Genomic DNA, 23,311 nt, shown 5'->3' with positions numbered 1-23,311 from the left:
CATCCCTTCTGCAGGGAGGACAGCACTCCAGTCTGAGGTTCCCAAGTCACATCCTCAGAAACACCAGTCCGGGGCAGACTTGGGAGGCTCTCTGCAGTTTTCACACTACATCTCAATCTGTTTCATCCATCTTTCCCTGACATTCTCCTCTTGCTGTGGCTCAGGATCTTAAACACTGACTTCTAACAGCATCTCCATGAGGCAGGCACAGGCACACAGCCTCACGGCTTTTTGGGCTCTCCACAAAGATAAATTCATAGGAAACAGATGTGGGTGAGAGGTTAAACTTGGGAAAACAAGGCTGGGGCAGGGGAGTGACAAAGTAGTAGTGGTTTCCCTGTGTCAGCACTCTACAGAGATAGCTCAGCTGTGGAGTGGAAGAAGGGTGGAGGGACACGGACAGTGCAGTGACCTTATAACTTCTGGCTGCATGTGTTAAAGAGCCTTGTCAACCCTTCCCACAAAGAAATCTCAAAACAGAAATATCCAGCATTTACAGCTGGAATAGACACATTACTGCTGATATTTGACATGTATGTTTGCAACGTGACCCCAAAGAGCTCCCTGACAGCATATGCCTGCTAGCAGATCCTTCAACAGCATGCACGATGAGCAGCAACACCAGGAGGCGAAAAGGACACAGCAAGGAAACTTGGCTCTCTCTGAAGACTTACTACAGCCAGGAAGGCTAGGAACAGAGCACCAAACTTCAGCCCCTGCTTGTACCAACCCCCTTGTTTACAGCTGCTCATCACCAACTCCAAGGAGGGGCCAGGCAGCAGTGCTATGTGGAAATACAAATTGTTTGTGAAAATAGAAGCGGCCCCTGAGCAACAAGAGAAGATCCACTGAGCCGTAATGGAAATGATTCAAGCAGCCCTTGGCACCCTGACATCCTCTGATCCTTTGAGCCACCTCCATAAATAGAAAATTTTGGAGGGGCCGCAGGTGTGTGCAGCATGCACAAGGTCCAGCCAAGAGCCATCTCATTGGGGAGCACAGATCCATGTGCCAGCAGGTAACCAGCACAGGAGAACGAGTGGCAGCATATCACACGCAGCTAGGAGGGCATTAATAGGCAGAGAACCTGCCTAACTACTCACCTACCTAATGCACCTGGTTACAGCAAACAGCAGTTTCCCCTCAATCACAGCTCAGATCCTGTTCCAGATCAGTGCACACCACACTGCTGGGGAAAGTCTCCTACGTGCCTGGCTCCATCTGCAACAGTGCTTTGGGGATGGGCTGTCTCTGTGATGACAGTGGTGCCCTCCCCAAATTCTCTTGCCAAGTCCACCTGCATGCAAGCATGCCAGGTCTGACACACAGGAGTGCCACCCAGGTAAGCCAGCAGCACAGGCGCAGTCCATGTATGCTCACCACTGTCAAGCTAGAAGCTGCTGCAAGTCTTTATCAGCAATTACAAGCACATACTGCCTATTTTTACAGCGCTCCCCCTACAAGCGGCAGGATTTCTACTGGCCAATTAGTAGTTCAAGTTACTATTTAAAGAATGACAGCTTAGGTGAGAGGAAGGCTGCCTCGGTAATCATTTATGTCAAGCTCGTCACTGGGATTTGTTCAGGCTGTTACTGGAACATTTAAAGTCATCCTTTCTCCCAAATTAAGCACTGCGGGTTTCATGAGAGGGTCAATCATTAACTACTCTTTACTGACCTCTTCGAATCCCAGGCGCACACCACATTACCAGAGGAACAAGTCTGGTGTTTTCAAGAGTGACTGCCATCTCAGACAGCAGAGAGGAGGTTTCCTTTCACCTTGTTTCATGGATCAGACTGAGCCAAGCAGGCAAGACACCCCCAGATACCCTGGCAATAGCTCTGTGGGACAGTCTCACCTTTTTTTTTTTTTTTAGGGGAAAAAAAAAAAGAGATGGGGAGAAAAAAAAAGAAGTCAGAGCCAAGGAGTCTGGGAACATTGGTAAAAAATTATCCGTGAAAGACATGTGCAAACAACTGATCTGCAGTCTGCCCACATAAGAACATGTTTTCTCTTTTCAGGATGGTGTCATACTTCTGGGAACTGGGAGGAGATGTTCTTGCTTGATACTACTGCGAATGCAATTTATTCTTGTTTCCCCTCTCTGCCTGTCCATCCACTTGCACTTCCAGGACCCCCTCTCTGGGCACCCAGCTGAAAGCCTCATATAACTGAAGCACAGTCTCCAGTTAAACTCCCTTTTGCTCCCCAGCTGTGGTTTCATTTTGCAGCAATTCTCACCCAGGGCCAGCATCTTCCCATGCAGCTCTCCAATACCACTGACAGCTGCTAATCAACACAGCATGTTTCCTGTAGAAATTGAACATTTACCACTTTTACTCTTTTCCTGTTTACAGGGTCACATGCACCACCTTTCTACAAGCCATTGTTGCATCCTACCAGCTTGGAAGGGACCTTCAGACTGCAAGTTCCCCACCACAGACCCCAAATAAATACAAGCCAAGAGCTGCAAGGCAGCACCTTCCCCCTATGCCAGTGTTAAGGCACATTAACCTGCTCTAAGTGAATTAGCTTATCGTCCCTTTAGTTTTCTGCAGCCCTGTCTCAGAGGAAGGCCCTCTGTCCAACTGGCTCCTTATCTCTGCTCTTTGTGAGCAGATTATCAGGTTCAAGATATTTTTTTAAATGTCTCAGACCCAAGCCTTGAGCTTCCCAATCCCCGTAACACTACAGCAATGCAAGACACTGAAGAGATCAAGTTCCCCAACAGCTGATAAGGCCCAAATCCCGATAAAGACTGCGGAATCAGCACTTGCACCAAATAAAAGATGCTGCTTCAGTTGGTTAAAGGCCAAGTAGTAGTGTAGTAAAATTAAAATGGGAACAAAGTGCCACTACCAGACTCCTTGTCAGCACATTTCAAACATACCTCTCAGGATGTGGCCAAACCTGGCCGCCCAGAACGGGTACAAACCCCCCCCCCCCCCTCAAACCCTGTTGCACAACTGCTTTAAAAATATTTGTTATTTTGATGTGGATATTTTTCTAGGTGTCCATCTCCACCCTCACACAACCAAGTTAAAAGTTCAGCGGATCCCTCATGTTTGCATGGCAGCAGAGTAAAAGCCAATACCAGAAGCCAAGGACAGGCAGGAAAAGGCAGGGGATTCAACAGGAAGACAAGGAGCCCTTCATGAATCGCAGTCACTTTCTGGGCAGCTGCTGCTACCTTCAGAGAAGAGCTTGCAGAAGGGACAAGGTCTAGTTTTCTCTTTCATTGGAAGGCATCACAAAGTGCAAGAGCTTTTGCTGACAAATGAAAAGCCCTGCCAAGAACCTTTGGCTCATTAGGAAAAGTCTTTTTTTGCAATACTTAAATGCACACAGCAGCATTAGGAACAACAAGTGCCCAAAGGCTACTAGTTATAATTTGTTTGCACTAACCTTCCAGCCAAGTACCCACTCAGGCTGCAGGATTCAATGGGTTATGCTGAGAAAGGCAACCACTGGGCCATCCTAATCCCAGCAAAGTTCAAACTCAGCTTGGTGCTGGTCATTCAGTGACCACTGCAGGCAGCTGTGAGGGAGTCTGCTCTCTCCACACTTGGAGCCAGGACTCTTCCCCACCAAATCACTGAGATTACAATGAGGACAACAGAGAAAGCGCGTAAGCACGGATGAATGAGGAAACCAGCATAACTGGTCCTCCATGCTCATCACAAGCCATCACTGAGTTCAGCAGTGATGGCCAGATATTTGAGAACAATGAGGATATTTGACTACATAAATTTCTTTTCAGGGATGAAGTTCTCTTGCCTCAGGGCACAGGTTGGTCACTGGGAGGAAGAAATTGCCCCCAAGGCAGCAGTTTCACCACAGTCCAAATATTTGTATCTTCCCTGTGGTCTGTGGCATGGGCACTCTCATGGGAAGAGCCAGACAAACCACAGATTGGCAAACATGGGTGAGAAGCCAAGGTGAATGTCCCACTGACCTGGGACAAAGGCAGATGAATTTAAAGCAATCACAGCAAAGAGTAGAAGGTGGGCCCCAAGTGAAGCAGGGCTCTTGTCAGCAGGGTACATCTCAGGAAGCAGATAAGCAAATGCTGACTGTCTCTGAGAGCAGGCATTTTCCTATCAATTCTCATGTGGTTTATCTCAGTGAGAAAGCCTCCACCTGAAAGGTTTAATGAAATACCTTACGCATGCCTGTAACAAAGTCACTGTGGCTTGGCAAGAACAGAGCAGCCTTGAACAGAAGTCCTAAATGGTCACCAGCCACCAAGGACTCTCCCTCACACAGTCTGGAGCACTACTGGAGACCCAAAATACACAGACACACTTGGAAGCACCAACTACAAGCGGAGCATAGGACAGAGATTAAGCAGCCAAGTTTCAGCTGGTAGAAGAGACAAACGTGCATGTTTGCCAGGTGCACCAACCCAGCCTCTGTGCAAGACTGAGGCAGGCACCCACAGACACACAAAGCAGAAGAGATCATAATAAGCAGCTGAAGAGTGAGGAAAAAAACCCCAAAGTATGATCACAACTACTGCTTGGACTTTGTTCCCCTACATTTCAGATTTCCCCCACTATTCTCAGCCATTACCCATAAAGGGTCTATGCACTCATTTCCACCTCCTTTTCCTCCTCTACAGCTTCCTCCTCCATCCCCACACTCAGCAGCCCTCAATGTGCTGATCCACCATCACACATCTCTGAACAGGGCCCAAACACCTAGCTCCTGCCTCTTTACTCTGCTATTCCCTTCTCTGACCAAGTGCAAATCTTCTGTCACTAAAGCAGCTTTCCAAATCCATACCACACCTTTACCTACGGGCTCCTTTTAACCCCACAGTCCATCCCACCACACTGTGGGATTCCCCAGATCACAATTCTCTCCGTGCCCGAACTGGGGATGTATGTCCACCTACACTTTTTTTCTCAGTGTTATCCTTCCCACATCACAAGATTGCCTCCTTCCCTGCAAGGCTGTGTCTGCAAAATGGACAACCGCTTCCTCTGGCTGGGCCTGAAGGCAGATCTCAAGCCCTCCTAGAGACACAGCCTAGTTTGAGCATATCCTGGGTGATAGAAGAAGGAGAGGAACAAAACATCAGTAGCAATTTTTCTGAAACTCCTCTTCAACAGCAGTACCGGGCTCTCCTATTGTATTGTCACCCTCGCCCTTTTCTTTCCTACAACTAAGGAAAGAGTGCCTATAGTTTCCTCCTACAAACTCAGGACACACTCCCCACAAACAGTTGTCTTCCAGAACCCATCAGTCCTTCCCTCCAGAGATCAGCCAAGACACCATGCAGAGAAAGAACTTACAGTGAAATGTAAGAGGCTGTCCAGAAGAGCTCTACCTAATCTTTAGGGCTTCTTTTCCAACCACCCTGCAAAGCAACAGCAACTACAAGCACATTACACTATCACAAGGATGCCATTGGTTTTGGAAAGGGGTGTACATCCCTTCCTTCTACCCCAGGACTGACCTACCACCCTAAGACAGGGAACCACAGCAGCAAACCTCAGCAGCAACTTATTCACATGAGTCTCCAGAGCATCCTTACCCGACTCGTGGCACAGGTAGGAATAAAACCCTTCTGCTTTCAGCATGATGAGGAGGGACCCCCAGCCCAGCAGAACAGCAGAGAAGAGCAGGTTTTCAATGATGGCTGTGAACGCCATCCACCAGCGCCGGCGATGGGCAGTAGCAAGCGTGGGTGCCATTGCTGCGTGGAAAGGTGGCCTCGTTCAGAATCTCAACCTGCAGAGACCAGAACAACATCCAGTGAGTCCATAGACAGCACATGCTGCTCAAAGAGCACAAAAACCCATAGTTTAAGAAGAGACCTCTCTACTAGAACACAAGCAAACCTGCCTGCTGAATGTAAGGCACTCAAGTATAAAACTTGTTTTTGCAAGTACCAGCTTGCCAAGTTACCTGGAGGGATGGAGGAGCACAGGTGCCCTTGGAGCAGCCCCTCCAGTGCACACCCCATGTGACAGAGGAGCGTTCAAGGACTCCGTTCCACTTCCCGAGCAACAGGTATGAAAGTGCAGCAAATATCAACTGCCCGGAGCCCACTCCCCCATCAGCTGTACAGGGCAGGGGGGCCATTTGTAAGGCAGTGAGAGAACACGTGCCAGAGCAGGGAGCTTCAGCCAGCACCCCAATCTCCCCTCTGCTTGCAGGCAGAGGTTGGGACCGAGGAGGCAGCCCCACTGCCCTAAGGGTGGCTTTAGTGACCACCAGGTCTGCTCCGCCCCAGACAGGAGCACAGATCTGCTCTGGAAGGTGAGCACAGGTCCTCTATGTGCCAAGGGTCCTAAATATGCAGTTTATATCACAGATGGCTGATGAAGGAGCACTTTTTGCTAACTGCCAGAGCACCCAGCTGGGAGACAAGGCAGCCCACATCCTGCCCCATCCTAGCTGTACAGACAGCCAGGTGCACTGGCTGGGACGGCCAGCGGCACATGCTGCTCCACCTCAGCACCCTGGCATCACCGGGCTGCCCCACAGATGCTGCAGTCGAGTTAACTGTCTCCAGCTCCACCCGCCCCAGCCCCTGGGGCCCAGGAGAGCAAGCGGCAGATCTCAGGGCCAACCTGGCTGGCCAAAGGACGGCTCCAGGGAGCCCTGAGGTGTGCAGCACAGGGGCCAGCCCTGGGTCATAAGGCAGGTAGCCATTTTAGACAAGCTGAGCCTTTTCCCAGCCCAGAGCATGCTGTGATCAGGCACTACGGGGAAATCTGCTGGCTGCACACCACGGCCCAAGACGATTTCTCAGGGCTCTCCACAGGGCTGAGGCCCCAGGCCTGCTTTAGGGCACGGTAGTGGGGGTCTGGCCCAGCCACCCTCCAGCCACAGAGGCTGGTCCACAGGCCCCTGCCCCAGGCAGCCAGCCTGCAGCTATGCCCCTCCATGCACACCCACCCCACAGGCCCGCTCCCCCAGCACAACCCACGACACGTTTCCTCCATCAGCTCCTCTTCCTCATCCCTGCACCCACACACTACCTCCCCAGTCCTTCCTCAGCACAGAGATCCTCTCTGCGGCAAGAGGTGCAGCCCACACTCTCCTCTACCAGCCACCCCCCGATGCACCCCATTGTCCCCCAGCACACCCCACTCCCTACCCACACACCTCCCCACGCTACACTCCCCCATCAACCCCCCACGCACCCAGCTCCCCCCGAACAGCCCTGCTGCATGCTGCGCTCTCCCTCCCCACGCACCCTGCTCCCTTACCCACAAATCACACCCATGCGCCCAGCTCTCCCCATCAGCCCCCCACTTTCTCCGATGCATGCCACTCCCACGCACAAGCCCCCCACACACACCCCGACCCCCCATATACCCTGCACCCTCCCAACGCACCCCCGCCCTCTCCACAACCCCCCATGCACCCTTCTACCCCCTTCCCATGCAAACCCCACCCCGCACGCACCCAGCTCCTCCACCCCACGCTAACATCACCCCACTCTTTCTCTCATACAAAGCCTCCCCCCACGCAAACCCCATCCCGCACACACCCGCTCCTGCACCCCACGCAGACGACTCCCCCAGCGCACCCCCCATCCCTCGATGCGCCCCCCACGCTCACCCGCCGCCGCACCCGCTCCGCGGCGCCGCGCTCCCACCCGGGGTTTTTATCCGGCCACAGGCGCAAACAAGCGCCGCTGCTGATTGGCCGCCGCCTCAACCAATGAACGTGCGCGCCGCTACCGCCGGGGCACGTGCCGGATCGCGCGCCACCCGGTACCCCCCCGATACCCTCCCCGGTACCTCCCCCCAGTATCCGCCCGGTATCCTCCCCGGTACAGCCCCCCCGGTGCCTCCCCCCAGTACCCGCCCGGTATCCTCCCGGTATCCTCCCCTGTACAGCGCCCCCCCCCCCCCCCCGATACCTCCTCCCAGTACCCTCCCCCGTACCCTCCCCCCGGTATCCTCCCTGGTCCAGCTCCCCAGGTACCCACCGGGTATCCTCCCCAGTACAGACCCCCGGTATCCGCCCGGTACCCCCGGCACCGAGCTGCCCCTGGGCTCCCCCGGGACGGCCACACGTACCCGGACACAACCACCGTTGTTGAGCCCGCAGCGGCACTCCCGGGGCTGGGCGCGGGGCAGACCGGGAGGGGAGCGGGGCGGGGGGGGCGACACCCTCCGCGAGGCCCGTGAAACGCACCGGGGGGGCGGCGGCCGGAGGCGCTCCCGGGCGCGGAGCGGGCTGGGGCCCTGGCGGGCCGCCCTCCCCCTCCCGGCACGGCGGGGACAGCAGGAAACTCCCTGCGGGGTTTGGTACCGGCTGCTGCCGGTCCCCGCCGGCGCCGAGCGGCAGCGGGGAGAGCCGCACCGCGCTCGCCACGGGACCGCTGCGGCTCGCGTAGCCCCGGCCGAGCACACGGAGCCATTTCGGTAACGGCACCCGCGTTATTTCTCATCCACCACGGTTACAGGCACCGGGTCCGCCCTGCAAAGCCTACCCATCCCGCTCCCCGGCGGCGGAGGGAGCCGGGAAAGTGCCCCTCTCCCGTTAAAAGACCATTTGGGAGCAAGCATCCGACACACAGCCTGGGCTGCCACCCCCAGCACGGCTGGGCAGGGGGTAAGGGCCCTCCCGGCACCCCGGGCAGGGGGTAACAGCCCTCCCGGCACCCCGGCCCACCAGCACAGTCAGCTGTTCCCTGAAATAACAGTGAAATCACTGCAAGCTGCCAGAGTGGCTGTGTGTCGAGCTCACCAGAGCCCTGACCACTTTTTGCATTCAATTATTTCTCAACGTGTTCCTCTGCAGAATTTCTTGTCCTGCCATAAAGCCATCGCTCGTCAGCGAGGTCCTGGGCCAGAGGAGGTGGCTGCATATCCCTGGAAATCATTGCAGGTTTATTTTTAGTTTCTCAGACAAAGGAGGTAAAAACTGTGCTGGTGACAGATAAACATCGCTGAGTGGCTCAGCAGAAGCTGAGGGCCCTCACGGGTGGATGTGTACCCACTGCTGCATCCCTGAGGAAGGGGCAGACTGTGACGGGTGGGAAGAGGAAACTCCTCAGCCTCAGCTGTGGGACAAGGGCCAAATGTTGCAACAGCTGGAAAATGGATTTAAGCCAAAGCAAACAAATGAGGGGAAAAAAGTGCAAAGAAAACAAGGCAGCCTGGGTCGGTGCAGTGTTTTCAGCAGAGGTAGAGGAAGGCTGAGACAGCACGAGGCCCCAGGAGAACTCAGCACCCAGACCCGGTCACTGTGTCCAAGAAACATGAACTGTGACAGAAAGGAGCATGAGGAGGACACGGAGGCTGTCTGGGGACACGGGAACCCTTTGCTACAGCGAGAGCACGAGGGGATCTGGTTTTCCTATCCTAGAAGGAGAAAAGAAGCTATCAGGTGATCCGCTGACATCTATAAATACACCCGGGGACTGAGTAAACATCATGGAGAGAAAAAAAATAAAGCGAAGCTGAAGAACAGCACTGGCACAAAGACACATTTATAGAAACTGGCTGGGAATGAGTTCGGCTGGACAGAGCCATTGGGGTAAACAAGGTGGTCCTCTTCAAAGGCAGAGCTCGGGCAGTCTGGGAAAGGAGATTACAGGGCTGTGGCGGTGGGGGACAGACCCCCATGGCCATGGGAGACAGATTGAGCCTCTGTTCCTACCTCCTCGAGGCTGAGCTGCCCCAGCAGAGAGCATCTTCGCTTGGGGACAGGATCTGCAGAGGAACCGCTTCCCACTTACTAGCTTCAAACCATTGCAGTGAGATTTGGAAAGTCAGAGATCCAGCATGGGAAGACATTAACCCTTCCCTCACCTGCTGGCTCTGGCTTGCAAACCTCCTGCATCCAGTACTAAAACCACGGCAAAGCCAGATGAAGCATCCCTAGCAAGAAGACACCAGCGCAACCAGGCTGCAGGCATGTGCATGGGCAGCCACACGCTGCAAATCCACCGCTTGCTATCCTTGCACAGCCCAGACAGGGTGAAGATGCTTCATCTTCAAGCAGTGAAAACATCCTGCCTTGCAGCTCAGCTCCTGAACATGAAAGGCTCTTGCAGCGCCAGCAGCAGCGTTTTCTCAAAGCTGGGTGCTTGTTTCAATGTCAGGGAAGGCTGTCAGCTATTTACATGCCGTACCCAGGGCGAACTGGCTCACGTGATGCTCACTTCTGGCACAGCGCTGCTCAGCTCACAGGCTGAAAATATCCAACCAATTAGGAAAAAATGGCTGCTTATAAATAAAATGTGGGGCTGTCCCTGCCACTGTAATAAAATAGCATCAAAACAAAAACTAGCCTGTGCAGAACAGAGTTCCAGCCAGGCTGCTGCTCAGGTCTCGCCAGGATGAGCATTTTTATTGGTATACCAGAGTATTTGGTGTTATAATCACGGCAGTGGGTGATACCACTGCAGGGAAGAGTGCTGCATGCTGGCTGCAAAACTGGAAGCCTCACCCATGTGGGACTGTGGGGATTCAGTGCCCTGTACTGCAGAGAAGCACCCACCAAAAGCAAAAGGGAAAAAGCAAAACCCACTCTGTTTTTTGAAACACTCCAAACCCTAAACCTCAAAGCAGGAGTGCCAGACCAGAGGAAGAATCCACACGGAGCTCCATACAAGACATGTGAGATGCAGGCTGCAACATAGGTGCTCCAGATCCTTACAGCCCACACACATTTCCTCTGCCCTCTTGTCTCTGGCCCTGCTCTGGGCTCAGCTCTGTGAGAGCTCAGAATTCAACAGAACCAGAAAATAATTTAAAAAAACCCACCAACCTGAAAGCCTAAAGCTGCTGACAGTTTCCACACTTTGGAGACTATTTCTAGCTGTGTGTTTGATTCAGAGGGCAGCTGGGAAACCCAGCTCCTGTAGGAATTTTTTATCTTTTAATTTTCATTCAGAGGCTTTCATGCCACATGAAGTAACAGAAAAATATACAAGAAACTTCTACCACTTAGATACATCTAAATCCAGTTTATGCTGCAAATCCTCTTTGGCATCTCAACCGCCTTGCACAGGCAGCAGAGCCCTTGTGCCAGTCTCGCCCGTGCTGTCCGAGGTCCTCTGGCTGTGCTGGACATGCTGCAGCACTTTCATGGCATCTCAGCCACCCATGGTGACACGTTGCTGCAACAGGAATGAGGCGTGGGAGATGGCAGGAGCTTAGGGCACCTGTGGAAATGCCATGTTCCCTGCAGCTTTCATCCTTATCAGATCGGCACAACGCCAGGTGCACAGGTTGATGGTCATGGCACAGCTGCCACGTTTGCTCTTGCACAACTGCAGTTTGGTATTGCGTGGAGTTTAAAAGGCTGTTGACAAACCCTGTGCTGTGCCATGAGTCTTTTTACGCATGTACGTAGAAACGAAGGCAGCCAGAGCCTGCCACAAAAGCCAGAGCCACACAGATAAACCCCTGCAGACCCAGATACCCTTTGAGATAAGCAGTTAAAATACATTTTTGCTGAAGCTGATTGTGATAGCCCATCATCTCTCCCCAGCCCAGCTCCACAAAATAATCCCCTCCAGCGAGAAGCACCTTTACAGCAAGAGACTCTGAGCAGCATTACCAGAGCTAGGACAGGGAAAGGTGAAAACCCATGGGGCGAAACTGGTTTTTGCCTGTGTGGTTCCCAGCTGAGCACCCAGCAGCCCCGCTCCCTTTTATGAGGACTAGAAGGTGCCACCACTGTGTCCAGAGCATCGCTGTCCCTCCAGGCTGTGGCAGACACAAAATGGGGCACATAGGGCAGAGGAGAGCAGAAACCAGCCCTGAAACACCGCGACGGCGTGGGGCTGCCACTGCTGCAGCTCTTGGCATCACCCATCCCACCGGTTGTGCCGGCCAGTGAGGGTCCACACCAGCAACGTGGTGCAGAGGAAGAGGGGTCAGTGGGAAGGCTTGATGCTTTCCAGTTCACAGCTCCGAGGGGAACATTGGCTCCTGCCACGCTTGGGTCAGAGGGGCCTCCTGTGCTCCCATGGCCCTGGCCCAGGCGATGGTGGCTCAGGTGGCTGCAGGGGTGGCCAGCAGCTCCTTGGTGGGGCTGGGGGGCGAGTCGGCACCGCTGCTGGTCACGTTTTCATATTTTGGCTCTTCCTTTGACGCAACCTGTCCCTTTGTTTCAAAGCTGAGTAGCTCAGGGCTTTTGCCTCTCTCTGTGGCACCTGCAGCATCGTGGGCCCCATCCTGGGCGCCTGTGCTTTTTGGCGAGGGAGACGTGAGAAGGAAGGACTGTCTCTTCCCAGGGAGCTGCTGGTGCTTGCCAGGGGATGGCTCAGTGGGAGCCCCCACGACACTCTCCCTCTGCTTGCAGCTACTCACCGAGTCTCTGCATTGCGCCAGGGCCCGGCGGGGCGGCTTCTGGATTGCCTCGATGCTCCTCCTCACCTTGGGCTCCTCCTTTGCAGCCCACTTGCCCCTCTGCAAGCTGCCCAGCCGCTTGAGCACAGCCTGGACCGGTCCCTCGCCACCCCCCTCTGCCTTGGGGTCCTGCCCAGCCGTTCCCACCATCATGTAGATGGTGGTGACATTGGGCTCCTTCCCCTTCCTCTCCCAGCTGCTGGATTTTGCAGCTGCTTCAAGTGCTTCCACTCTCTGGGCCACGTGCCTGGTGCCAGAGATCACCCGCCGGCGTCCCCCCGGGGTGGCCCGGGGTGATGGCCGGTGGCTTTCCTCCCCCTTGTTGAGGGGCTCGGGGCTCTCATAGCAATCGCTGGCTGGTTGTTCAGTGGGGGGCTCAGCTGCTGTGTCCCCTGGTGGTGTGGACAGCTTGGATGGGCCCCACGGGGACTTGGGCTTCCGCCCAGGGCTGGGGGTCTCCGCTGCCCCAAATTTTGTCCCCTCGGCAAAGGACACGGAAGGCCGCTTGGCCTTGGCGATGCTGGAGGTGCGAGGGATGGCAAAGGGCTGCGAGACATCCTCAGAGTCAAAGGCAGATGGGTCTGGGAGTGCCTCACCGGCAGGAGACACCCCATCCTGCAGCTCGGCCCCCCCCAGCAGTGGGATGCCTGCAGGATGAAAGCAATGAGAGTCAGGGCTGCCCAGGGACACACGCAGGGACATTAGGACAGGGGCTGATGCAACAGGACTGTCCTTGGGAGCATTTCCCCAGGGAGGAGGTTGTGAAATGGGGCTGCCTGCACCAGGCACATCCCATCACACGAAGCCAAGCATGGCCCCAGTGTGTCCTTGCAGACAGGAAAATGGGGGCATGGAAATAAATGCTGCCTGTGCTCAGCACCTGTCCCTGGGGCGCCCAGGGTTGGTAACAGGGCAGGATGGGACCCCGAGCAGCCCAGAAGGGCTGGGGGTAGCTGGGGGCAGGAGGAGCAGCCATGGACATCACCTTCTCTGGGAGGGACGGAGTACTCTGGTCCCTCGTTGTCAGTGTCGAAGGAGGAGAAGGAGCTGTCTGAAACCCACGCAGCCGACGGCGGCTCAATGAAGCTGGGGTTGAAAGGGATTTCTGTGTCGTGGTGGGAAACTGGGAAGGAGAAGACACACAGCTGAGCTTGGGCACCCCAGGGGACCTGGGGCTGGGGTGGAAAAGCAACGCCTGCCCCGAGCCGTGCAGCGGGGCGAGGGGGGTTCCAGGCTTCCCCCCCCCCAAACAGTGATGATGCAGAGAGCACAGGGTGGGGGTGACACCTTGGAAGGGCTGTCAGCAGCTCTGCTGTTTTTACCTGTGACTTTGGGAAGTTTATAGCCCCCCAGGGAAAAGCAAGGCATCATAGCGCTGAGGTTCGCCAGCACCCCATGCACGTGGTGCTTCATCCTGGCCACAACGTCGTCATCTGGCACGGCCGCTCTGCACAGAGGAGACGGACATCAAAGGACATGGGAGATGGGGTTTTGCATCAAAGGTTGCAAAATATAAAAAAATACCTGTCTCTAGCATCTGCTGGGCTGGCTCCGCAGCAACAGCAGGCGATGCAAAGCAGCAGCAGCAGGAGAGGGACAAGGATGGCGGCTGCAAGGGCTCCATGGTCCTTAAGACCTGTGTGGAGAAGATAGGTTGAGTCCAGCATGTCCTGCAGCTGCCAAGCCCACAGAGCTGCCCCGCACAGGGTGTGTGGGAGCTGGCAACTCATGGTGGGACCAGGGGGCACCAGGAGGGATGGGGCTGCATCGCAGCCCCCTGGCACCTTCCCCAGCTAGGACGTTACAGTCCCTTGCCCAGTGCCGAGGAGTAAACTTGAGGTTGCTCTTACTCAACACACAATCACCCCGCACAGGGTGGCAGGTCCCCCGGGAGCACTGGCAGGGTGAGGAACAGTTCACTCCAAAATACCCCTCCAGACAGGTGTCATTGCAGCTGGAAGAGAGAGGAAAGGAAGGAAATGCCCCCCAGGGAGAGCAGGACCCCAGCCCTGCCCCGCTCCCAACATTACCTGGCTCCCCAGTAGCCTGCCTGGCAGATGCAAGCTCCTGACACGGGGTCGCAGCTCCCTGCAACACACTCGGGGCAGAGGAGCTGGCATCCGTCACCGAAGGTGCCTGCGGGGCAGGAGCTGTTGCAGCTGCCAAGACAGAGAGCGAAGCATCAGCCCGCTGTGCCCCAGAGCAGGGACCCCTCGCTAGGACCGGTGGCCTGATCCTGGGCATACCTGGGTCCCATCCAGCCAGGGTCACAGTGCAGGCAGGACCCGGTCTCCGGGTCGCAGGCCTCCCCGCGCTGGCAGCGGGGACACGGCTGGAGGCAGCCCTCGCCGTGGAAGCCGGGAGCGCAGGGTTCCTTGCAGAGGGTCCCATTCCAGCCGGGCTGGCAGGCCAGGCAGAAGCCGTCCACAGGTGAGCACGGCTGGCTGCGCTTGCAGCTCCCGCAGCTGCATGGGCAGAGGGGCTGTGAGGCCTCGACGCCCAGCCCCAGCCCCCCCCCCCCCCCCCAAAATGCAGGTTTCACCCCACACCAGCACTGAGCATCAGTTTGGACCACAGAGAAACACCCTATAGTGCCTAACACTCTGTAGTAGCAAGAGGGTAGGAGGCAAGTAGGGAGAGATGCCACTTCATCACCCTGGGGAGCAGGACCAAAGATGACCAGGTTTAGAACGACACCAGCGCTTTCTGCTGGCATTAGATGTTTCTTTTGGGGCAACACTGATGCTGCAGCCAAGCAGGGATGCTCGAACCCCCCAGGATAGGTCTCCCTGGCCAACCAAAGGAACAGACAGGACCGCGATGACTTTACCCCCCCAAGGTCTGGCTGTGGCCCCGGGTTCCCACTGGACACCCCACCGCTGCCCCCAGCTCACCTGTGCACGCACTGAGCCCCATATTTCCCAGCAGGACAGGGTTCCCGGCAGCTCCTGCCCTGCCAGCCAGGGCTGCAGCTGCAGTGCCCGCTGACGGGACTGCAGGAGCCGTGCAAACAGTCGCAGCGCCGCTGGCACGCCGGCCCCCAAAACCCAGCCTTGCATTCGCACTTGCCCGTCTCCTGGGCACAGGGCGAGATGTTGCAGGAGCATTTGAAGCTGCACCTCCTGCCCCACCAGCCTGGCTGGCAGTGGCAGTGGCCGGTCAGCGGGTCGCAGTGGGAGCTGGTGGGGTTGCACTGACATTGCTTCTTGCAGGTGGGTGCCCACCAGCCTGGCTCGCAGCGGCAGGCACCGGTGAGGGGGTCGCAGCGGCCGTGGGGGCCACACTGGCAGGGGAACTGGCAGAGCTCTCCCCAGTGGTTGGGGTCGCAGGTGCAGCGCCCGCTCACCGGGTCACAGCGCCCATTGCGGTGGCACGGGCAGCTCCGCTTGCAGTCGGGGCCCCAGTATTGCTCAGGGCAGCCTGCGAAGGGAAGGAGATGGCAAGGATGGGGGGTCGCGGGGAAGCCTGGCAGCCCCCCGACCATCCAGGCTGCCAAATGGGGTGGCGAGGGCTGAGCCCTGAGGAAATACTCACGGGAACTGCAGTCTGCTCCGAAGAAGCCGGGTTTGCAGAAGCAAACCCCAGGTCTCACGCAGACCTCATCCACCCCGCAGGCATCCTCCCCCTCGCACAGTGCTGTCAGCAGCAGGGCAGGCATGTCAGTGCACGGCAGCACCCCCCCGGCGCGCACCCCCTGCCCCTGACCACCTCCTGCCGAGACGGCCTTCCCGGGAACACCGCCATCCCGCTTCCTGCCCCATCCCTCAGGCTGAGCCGCAGCACCGTTAGCCGCTTGCTCAGTGAGCGTTTGAGGGTCCCCGTGGTGCAGCGCCCCATTGCCACCGCTCGAGGAGAGCTGTAGGGCCGCTCCCCAACACCCAGCGCCATGGAGGAGCCACAGCCGAGAGCAAGGACTGAGCTTTGGCCTTCGTCACCATCCATCACTCACCGGCCGTGCACTCCTGCCCTTCCTGCTTCCAGCCGGGGCAGCACGCTGGGCCGCTGGGGAGCCTGCGGGAGAGACCCAGGGGCCGTCAGCCAGGGCAGGGGGTGCTGGGACCAGCGTGGGTTTGCGGGAGGCATCGCAGCTTCGGCTAAAGCGAAGCAAATGCGGGCGCTCGCCCCAGCTGGGCCCAGCAGCAGGGAGGGGGTGCGGTGCCGCGGGCATTGCTCCGGAAGGAAACCAGCAAAATAGAAGGAAATTTAAGAGGCTGCAGCCCAAGCAGGCAGTGGGGCTGGGCGGTGGGACAGGCCTGCCCAGCTCCACCGCTTCGGAGCCCATGCCCAGTCCCCGATGCTCCGGGAGCGGCTCAAACCTTTGCCAGCAACTCAAAAAAAACAGGCACCAAAGCGAAGGCAACTAAAGGTGCTGCCATCGATGGCAAGACCAACAGGAGAGGCAGCGTAGCAGCAAAGCAGAGGGGACACTGGCTCCAGAAGCCCTTCGGGGTGTGCTATGCCTAAATTTCCCACCTGATGTGCGATGAAACTTTTGCCAACACTCTCACATCTCCCCGCTGCCCTGTGCATTGGGAGCATGTGAGAAATAACTCCAAGAAGGAGTCTTGGTGCCCCAAATGCCCATGCACACACCTCAACCACGCTCCCCAGCATCACCCCAGCCTCTGCACCCACACAATGCCAGGCTGCAGATCTCTGTCCACGGAAGGATGGGCGGACAATGACCCCCTGGGGCTGCTGGGAGGCCCCAGGAGATGGAGGGGCCCGAGTGGGGATCCCCGTGGCACATACCTGCAGACGTTCCTGCCGTCGGGGTCAAGCTCCTGGGCAGAGCTCTGCACCCACAGCCACAGCTGGAGGCAGAGGATGGGCCGGGTGCTCCCCATCCCGACAGGGCACAAGGGCCCAAGTCCCAGCAGCTCCCCAGCCCTGCACTGGCGTCCGTCTGTCCCGTCCGTCCTGTCCCGTCCCTCCCGTGGTCAGCCTCTTCCTCCCACCAGCCTTGGGTTTCTTCCTGAGGAAACGCGGGAGGAGGCGCCCTGATCCAGACGTCAGGGATGCAGTGGGGAGGGGGAGGCAGGGAATGCCACCACATGGGCTATTTGTGGCCCTTGCTGCCACCCTAGCAGCAGAAAAGAGCATCCAGGGCCTCGGCGCAGCCACGCAGGGGCTGGTGCCTGCCTGAACATCACCCACAGTCATCCCGCTCCCCCGGTGCCCATTCTCCATCACCCCCAAAGCTGTTTTAGCCAACGTCCCCCAACCCACATGAGGTGTCCACTGCCTCTCCCTGCCCTGACCGCCATGAGCCACCCTACAGCGCTGCCAACCCCGGGCAGGGGCTGAAAGGTGGGGTCCCTACATCCCCCACAGGGACACAGCGTGCTCCACGCTGGCTTTTGAACCACTGCTGGCCACTGTCCCACCTCACTGTCTCCCCAGGAGCTTTGTGTCAGCAGATGCACAGGAAACACCTTTTTCCTACCCAAGGCCAGCTCAGCCAGGGGGGCCCGGACTGGAAGCACACTGCTCCCCCCACCACGCAGGACTTAACCCCTCCGTGCCCAGCGCTGCAGCATTGCAACCCTGTAGCCCCGCTCCCCATCACAGCTGACCCACTGAAAGGGGCTCGGGGGGGCTGATGGAGCGCAGCCAGCCACAGCCCTTTGCAGCGGCGCACAAAAAGCAGCGGCTGCGCTGGAGAACTGTGGCCGAAGCCCAGCAGCATCACCCAGCCCTTCCCAGGCAAGGAGAGCGAGGAGGCTGCAGCGGGTACCTTGGAGGAGAAATGAGACTGATTTATTTCTGACTCCAGTTCCAAAGCTAGAAAATACCTGACCCAAGGGGCCCGACTCACCCCCGTGAACACGAGGACTGTTCCACTCTCCAGTTCCCAGTAATCACAGGAAGAAGTCCCAGGACAAAACCAATTCACCCCATGCCTGAAGAGTGCAGGAGTAGCACTGGCGGTGCTGATCCTGACTGCTCCAACACAGGAGCACCCGAACACCCTGTGCAGCGTGCTCAGCCCCTGCCAGCCGTGCAGCTATCCCAGGGCAGCACTCGGCCAGCCCCAGCACCCCAAATCGACCTTCACATTGCAGGGATGAGGGGAGGTATGAACAGAAAGGGGTGAAGCAAAATACCCCACAGGGCAGGATCGGGTGATGGGATCCTGGGCTGTGAGCAGAGGTGTTTGGCAGAAAGAGCCATCAGCAGGTGGGAAGAGCCCTTTTGGGGTAAGGCAGGGGGTGCAGACCCACTCTGCACTGAGCTGCAAGCACGGAGAAGTGGGGAGCAGGGACATGGCTGTGCAGGACCCCCATAGTTAAGCCATGGGCACAATGAAGGGGTAGCCGATGGGCAGAGATGCCTGGAGGTGCTCAGCCGTCCCGTGCCAGGCCAGCACCCTACACTGCGTCCCGGCTAGTTTGAAGGAAGGTTCCCCACGCTGCAGCTTCACAACCACCATGGTATGGGGAAGCTGCCAGGGCTGCCATGCCGCTCTCAAAGATGCTGGAAGAAGAGGAGCTGGGAAGTGCTTCTGCGAGGCCAGATCCGGCTCCGGTTCAGGTGGGATCAGAGGGGCGGCGTGGCTCTGTCGGGGGAGCTGGCCACAGGCTCACTCTCTCCCTCTGGCTCCAGCTGCGTGTCCCGTGAGTCGATGATTTCCCAGGTTCCAGAGCAGCTGGATGTGGGGGGGTCTTTGCTGCTGTCCTGATACCACAGACCAAAACTGCAGAGAGAGCAGATAACAGCTGTGGGGGGAGAAAAGCCTTCTCAGGGAAGCAGCCGTATCCCAACCTCCCTCCGCATTTGGTGACAGCAGCGGGATGCAGCCCGGCCAGCAGCAAGGCTTGCTCTGCCCCTGCCCAGGACAAGGCAGTTCCCCCCAAACCAAGCAACCAACCCCCCCTTCAGCAGCACCCCTGCCAGCCCTGCATGGGGCAGCCTGGCTCCGTCCCGGTCATACCCTCAGCAGGTGCTGGGTCCACAGCCCCAAACCTCCTCTCCACCAGCACAGCCACCCGTCCCCACCAGCACCCCAGCACAGGAACAAACTTACAAGCTCCTAATTTTGGATTCAGGAGGCTGAGCATCCACACAGTCTGCTCCGCGAGCTGGGAGCCAGGAGCCCTCATCTTCATCACTGCAGCACAAAGAAGCGGGGGGTAAACCTGTACTGAGTCGGGGGCTCACCACAGCTGTGAGTACCAGAGCCACCCCAGGGCTCTCTGCCAAGCCAAGCAGTGTCCCCTGCAGAGCTGGGGGCACATGGACCGGTGCCACTGTGCCCTGAAGCACTGGTGGGCTGTGACCTGCCACAAAGCCACCGCGATGCTCGCATCCCAGATACGGCCGCGTTTCACAGCAAGCCCAGCCCCAGCTCCTCAAACACGTTTCACAGCAAGGCCAGCCACAAGGCTCCTCAAACACCGGCTTCAAACGCCTGGCACTTTGCCAGCGGATGGTGTGTCCCCGGTTGCCACAACAGCAGAAACCACAACCCGCTGTACAGTCTTCAGGCATCCCCTGCCCCACAGCAAGCGCACGCTTCCCTGGGGGAACAGCCCAACAACCACCAGCCACGGCTCGGGGCCAAGGTGGGTGACATCCTGCCATCAAGGTGGGTGACAGCCAGGCAGGGAAGCGGGGAACACATGAGAGCAGCTTTCATAGGGCAGCAGCTATCCTCACCAGGCAGGGAGGCGAGCAGGCACCCCCCCAGACCCCCCCAGTTGCCAGCAGAGACCCCAACACAAGCAAGCAGCAGGTTGTAGTAGCAGAGGAGAGCTCACCCCCCTTCAGACTTTAATAGAACCCCTAAAAACCAGTGCCATACAGCTCCCCCGGTGCCACGCAGCAGCTTTAGCCCAGGCTTCACCCCCCAGCTGCCTGCAGTCGTGCAGAGCTGGGGCCGGTGCCCGCAGGGTCTTCCCCTCCCCATCATGGGAAGTCTGCTGGAGCCAGCGCTGCCCACGACGTCTCGCAGAGCCTCCAGGGAACATCTCTGCTGCCATCTTCAAAGGCTGGACAGCCTCCAACTGTACAGCGCAGGGACCAGCCTGCCTTCTCGTGCAGTGGCCCCGCTGCCACCACCTTGCCTCCCTTGTGTCACACCCACGCAGAGACGAGTGGCATTTGGCCAGGCCACGTATGACTGGTGACAGGCACATGGGAGTTGCAGCAAAGAGCCTGGTCCCTGCGGCACTCCCGGGGCCAGAGCAAGACATCAACTGCAGACATCAAACCTTTGGAGGAGGCAGCTCTTGGTGTGGGGAGCTCCCTTCCAGGGTGTCACGGTGTCACAGCACACGGAAACACCAGCGCCTGCCAGCCAGCATCCCCCCTGCACGGGAGGCTCCCCGTCCGCTGTGGCCAGCCGGACTCACCTGCTCGCCGACTCCTCCACCGTTCCCAGCATTTTAGCTCTGATTTTTTTTCTCTGCCTTTTGATAGTCGACTTCATTGCATCCAAAAAGAAGCTGGGGACTCTCTCTTCGTTCAGCAGCTCCCTGGCAAAAAGCAGCCAGCTGGTTCACCAAGGGCCTGGCAAAGAAATCCTCCTGGAATGCACCAGGAGCAGCCTCCGACAGGGCTGCAGGGACAGGATGAACCCAGCTTGCTGCCCCAAACCGCCGCGGCAGGACTCACCGCTGGTAATAGGCCAGCTCCTCCTGCACCAAGAACAGGTTGGTCTTGAGCTCGTTCCGCTCTTGCAGGATCTGCTGCAGCTCGTCCTTGGAGAAGCAGCAGTGAGCATCCTGGTGCCGCAGCTCCTCCGCGGGTGATGGCGCGCCTTCCTGTGGGGATGGGGAGTCAGCAGGCAAGCTGAGACGCTGAAACCTCCACCCAAAGGCTGGGTGCCATGTTGCAGGCAGAGATGGAGAAGTCTCAGAAATTAGTCTGCTAGTTTTCCATGCGCCATGGCCACTCCCCAGCTTGGCTAGCTCCCGCCACCCATCACCATGTGTAGCAAATCCTCCTCATCCTCTGAATCCCACCCTGCTTCTCCTCCCATCACCTCGCTTCTCTTGCTCCTTCCTCCACCCCTACCAATTTTTCCCAAACAAGGTGTTACCAACATCGCAGGCACTGCGCCATTTGACTTTCAGCACTGGGGTTTACTCGAGCGGCCGTGTCCTGCTGGCTGGTGGGTCTGGGCATGCCTGACACCCCACACAGAGCCGGGAAAGCTGGGTTGGCATCAGTGATGCCCTGCAGCAGCTGGGCCACAGGCTCGGACTCACCAGGCTGGGCTTTGGCGGCTGGATCTCCGAGGCGGTCCTGCTCCTCCTGCTTGTTTCCCTCTGGATTTGCAGCATCATGGCCTCCAGGTCCGACTTCTTCTCCAGCGCGCTCTTGAGCTGAGCCTGCACCACGGCCACCTTGTGACGCAGCTCCTCGTTCATGGCCATGAAGCGATGCAGTTGCTCCTGCAGCTGGAGGGCCCAGGGCAGCGAGTGAGGCACAGCCACAGCTCTGGGCCCCCACCCAGGGCCATCAGCACCTACAGAGCTGGGAGAGGCATCGGGCCCAGCAGGCTCCCCAGCCACCACGACAGCCCTGGGGAGAGGTGACATGAAAGCAAGTCCCCAGGCCCTTCACACACCACACCCATGAGCTCCCACATACTCACCGCCTCTGTGTCTCGGCTCTTGCAGACGATCTCGTGGGCCTGGGCACGAAGCTGATCCCTCTGCTTGTCCACCACCTCCTTCAGCCGCAGCATCACCTCCCGCTCCTTCCGTGCCATGCTGTCTGAGCCCAGACGGGTGCAGACAGGCGTGAGTGTCCTCAGGACCCAAGGGCTCCCCTAACCCTACACTGCCACGAGATTCCTACGTGCTGCTGCAAAGCCAGACTAACGTTCCCGGCAGGTAGCAGAGCAGGAACAGCAGAAAGAGGGAAGCGGAGAGCTTCAGGCTGTGCCCAACGCATCCGTGTGCTGGCAAGAGCAGCCCACGCCCTGTGCTCTCCCCACCACCCCCCTGAGGCCTTGGCGTGCTCGGGGATTTGGGGTCCCTGAACAAAATAACAAATCTCCAAAATCCCAAGAATAAAGTCACACTCGTGCTCCCCGGTAGGAGGGGTCTCTAGGGCTGGGCAGCATGGAGAAGAGATTCAGACCTGCACCCAGCCTGCCGTCCCCCGCAGGGACACGCTGTAGCATCAGGGGACCCCAAACCCACGGGGACACCCACCTTCCTGGGACTGGCTCTCCACAAGCTGCTCCAAGAGCTGCCGGTTCTGCTCCTCCAGGCAGGCCAGGCGGCTGTGCAGGGCTTGCTCCCGGCGCTCGGCATCCCACAGCCCCTGCTCCGGCTGCGGGGGGACGGGGCAGCCGGGTCGGAGCCGTCCGGGCGGGGGGGGTACGGGGGCAGCCGGGTCGGAGCCGTCCCCGGCGGGGTGGGGACGACAGGGGACCAGGGCAGCCGGGTCGGAGCCGTCCCGGGTCGCGGGGGCGACCGGGGCAGCTAGGTCAGAGCCGTCCCCGGGGAGGGGAGCGGGACGCCGGGTCGGAGCCGTCCCGGGGGGGGGACGACGACACCGGGGCAGCCGGGTCGGAGCCATGCCCGGTGGGGGGGGGCGGGCCGGCCGGGTCGCAGCCGTGCCGGGGACACCTCTAGCGAGGCGCAGCGGGGTCCGTGCCGCCGGCGAGGGGGTCCCGAAGGCCGCCCCAGCCCCCCCGCGCCGCTCACCTCCGCGTCCTGCCGCGCGGCCGCCGCCGCCGCCGCCTCCCCCTCGGCGCCCGCCGGGGCCACCAGCGCCTCCAGCAGCTCCAGCAGCCGCACGACGGGCGGCACCAGCCCGGCCACGGCCTCGGGCCCGAAGCGGCCGGCCAGGCGGCGCAGCTCGGCGCCCAGCGCCCCCGCCATGCGGTAGACGTGCGGCGGGGCCAGGCGGCCCGGGGGGGTCCGCCACAGCGGCTCCGCTCCCCGCCGCCCCTCCGCCATGGGCGCCCCGGCCCCGCACACGCCCCGCCCCGGCCCCGCACACGCCCCGCCCCCGAGGCG

The 23,311-nt window shown here is 58.6% G+C and overlaps 3 protein-coding genes across 5 annotated transcripts in view; all 3 read right to left on the bottom strand.

Annotated features, from left to right (window-relative positions):
- Nucleotides 1-7,603, bottom strand: part of SLC43A2 (solute carrier family 43 member 2) — a 33,718-nt gene extending 26,115 nt beyond the window's left edge. The window contains exons 1-2 of the mRNA XM_037374545.1: nucleotides 7,579-7,603; nucleotides 5,540-5,736 (exon numbers count right to left, since the gene is read on the bottom strand). Coding sequence (XP_037230442.1) covers nucleotides 5,540-5,699 — 160 coding nt within the window. The 5' untranslated portion in view covers nucleotides 5,700-5,736; nucleotides 7,579-7,603. The remainder of the gene's footprint in view (nucleotides 1-5,539; nucleotides 5,737-7,578) is intronic.
- A 3,235-nt stretch (nucleotides 7,604-10,838) lies between these two features.
- On the bottom strand, nucleotides 10,839-18,238 carry SCARF1 (scavenger receptor class F member 1). Its single transcript, XM_037374514.1, has 12 exons — nucleotides 18,151-18,238; nucleotides 17,085-17,307; nucleotides 16,282-16,343; nucleotides 15,867-15,968; nucleotides 15,227-15,752; nucleotides 14,579-14,797; nucleotides 14,363-14,491; nucleotides 14,183-14,286; nucleotides 13,857-13,968; nucleotides 13,655-13,779; nucleotides 13,318-13,455; nucleotides 10,839-12,979 (listed from the first exon to the last, which is right to left on the bottom strand). The coding sequence occupies exons 2-12, from the start codon at nucleotides 17,177-17,179 to the stop codon at nucleotides 11,976-11,978; spliced, it is 2,616 nt and encodes an 871-aa protein (XP_037230411.1). The 5' UTR covers nucleotides 17,180-17,307; nucleotides 18,151-18,238; the 3' UTR covers nucleotides 10,839-11,975.
- LOC119141864 (Rab interacting lysosomal protein) lies at nucleotides 18,067-23,254 on the bottom strand. 3 transcript variants are annotated; one of them, XM_037374523.1, is made up of 8 exons: nucleotides 22,997-23,254; nucleotides 22,499-22,619; nucleotides 21,934-22,055; nucleotides 21,545-21,736; nucleotides 20,949-21,097; nucleotides 20,687-20,809; nucleotides 19,360-19,443; nucleotides 18,067-19,029 (listed from the first exon to the last, which is right to left on the bottom strand). In XM_037374523.1, exons 1-8 carry the CDS (start codon nucleotides 23,249-23,251, stop codon nucleotides 18,873-18,875), a joined length of 1,203 nt encoding a protein of 400 aa, XP_037230420.1. In that variant the 5' UTR covers nucleotides 23,252-23,254; the 3' UTR covers nucleotides 18,067-18,872. The 3 variants fall into 3 exon arrangements, with proteins under 3 accessions (XP_037230420.1, XP_037230429.1, XP_037230437.1); XM_037374532.1 differs by lacking the exon at nucleotides 19,360-19,443; XM_037374540.1 differs by lacking the exons at nucleotides 18,067-19,029; nucleotides 19,360-19,443 and adding an exon at nucleotides 19,450-20,545.
- Between the last annotated feature and the right edge of the window lie 57 nt (nucleotides 23,255-23,311).

The sequence above is a fragment of the Falco rusticolus genome, chromosome 1 (assembly GCF_015220075.1).
Source record: "Falco rusticolus isolate bFalRus1 chromosome 1, bFalRus1.pri, whole genome shotgun sequence".
Taxonomy (NCBI): Eukaryota; Metazoa; Chordata; class Aves; order Falconiformes; family Falconidae; genus Falco; species Falco rusticolus.
This window is presented reverse-complemented; position numbering and strand designations above follow the sequence as displayed.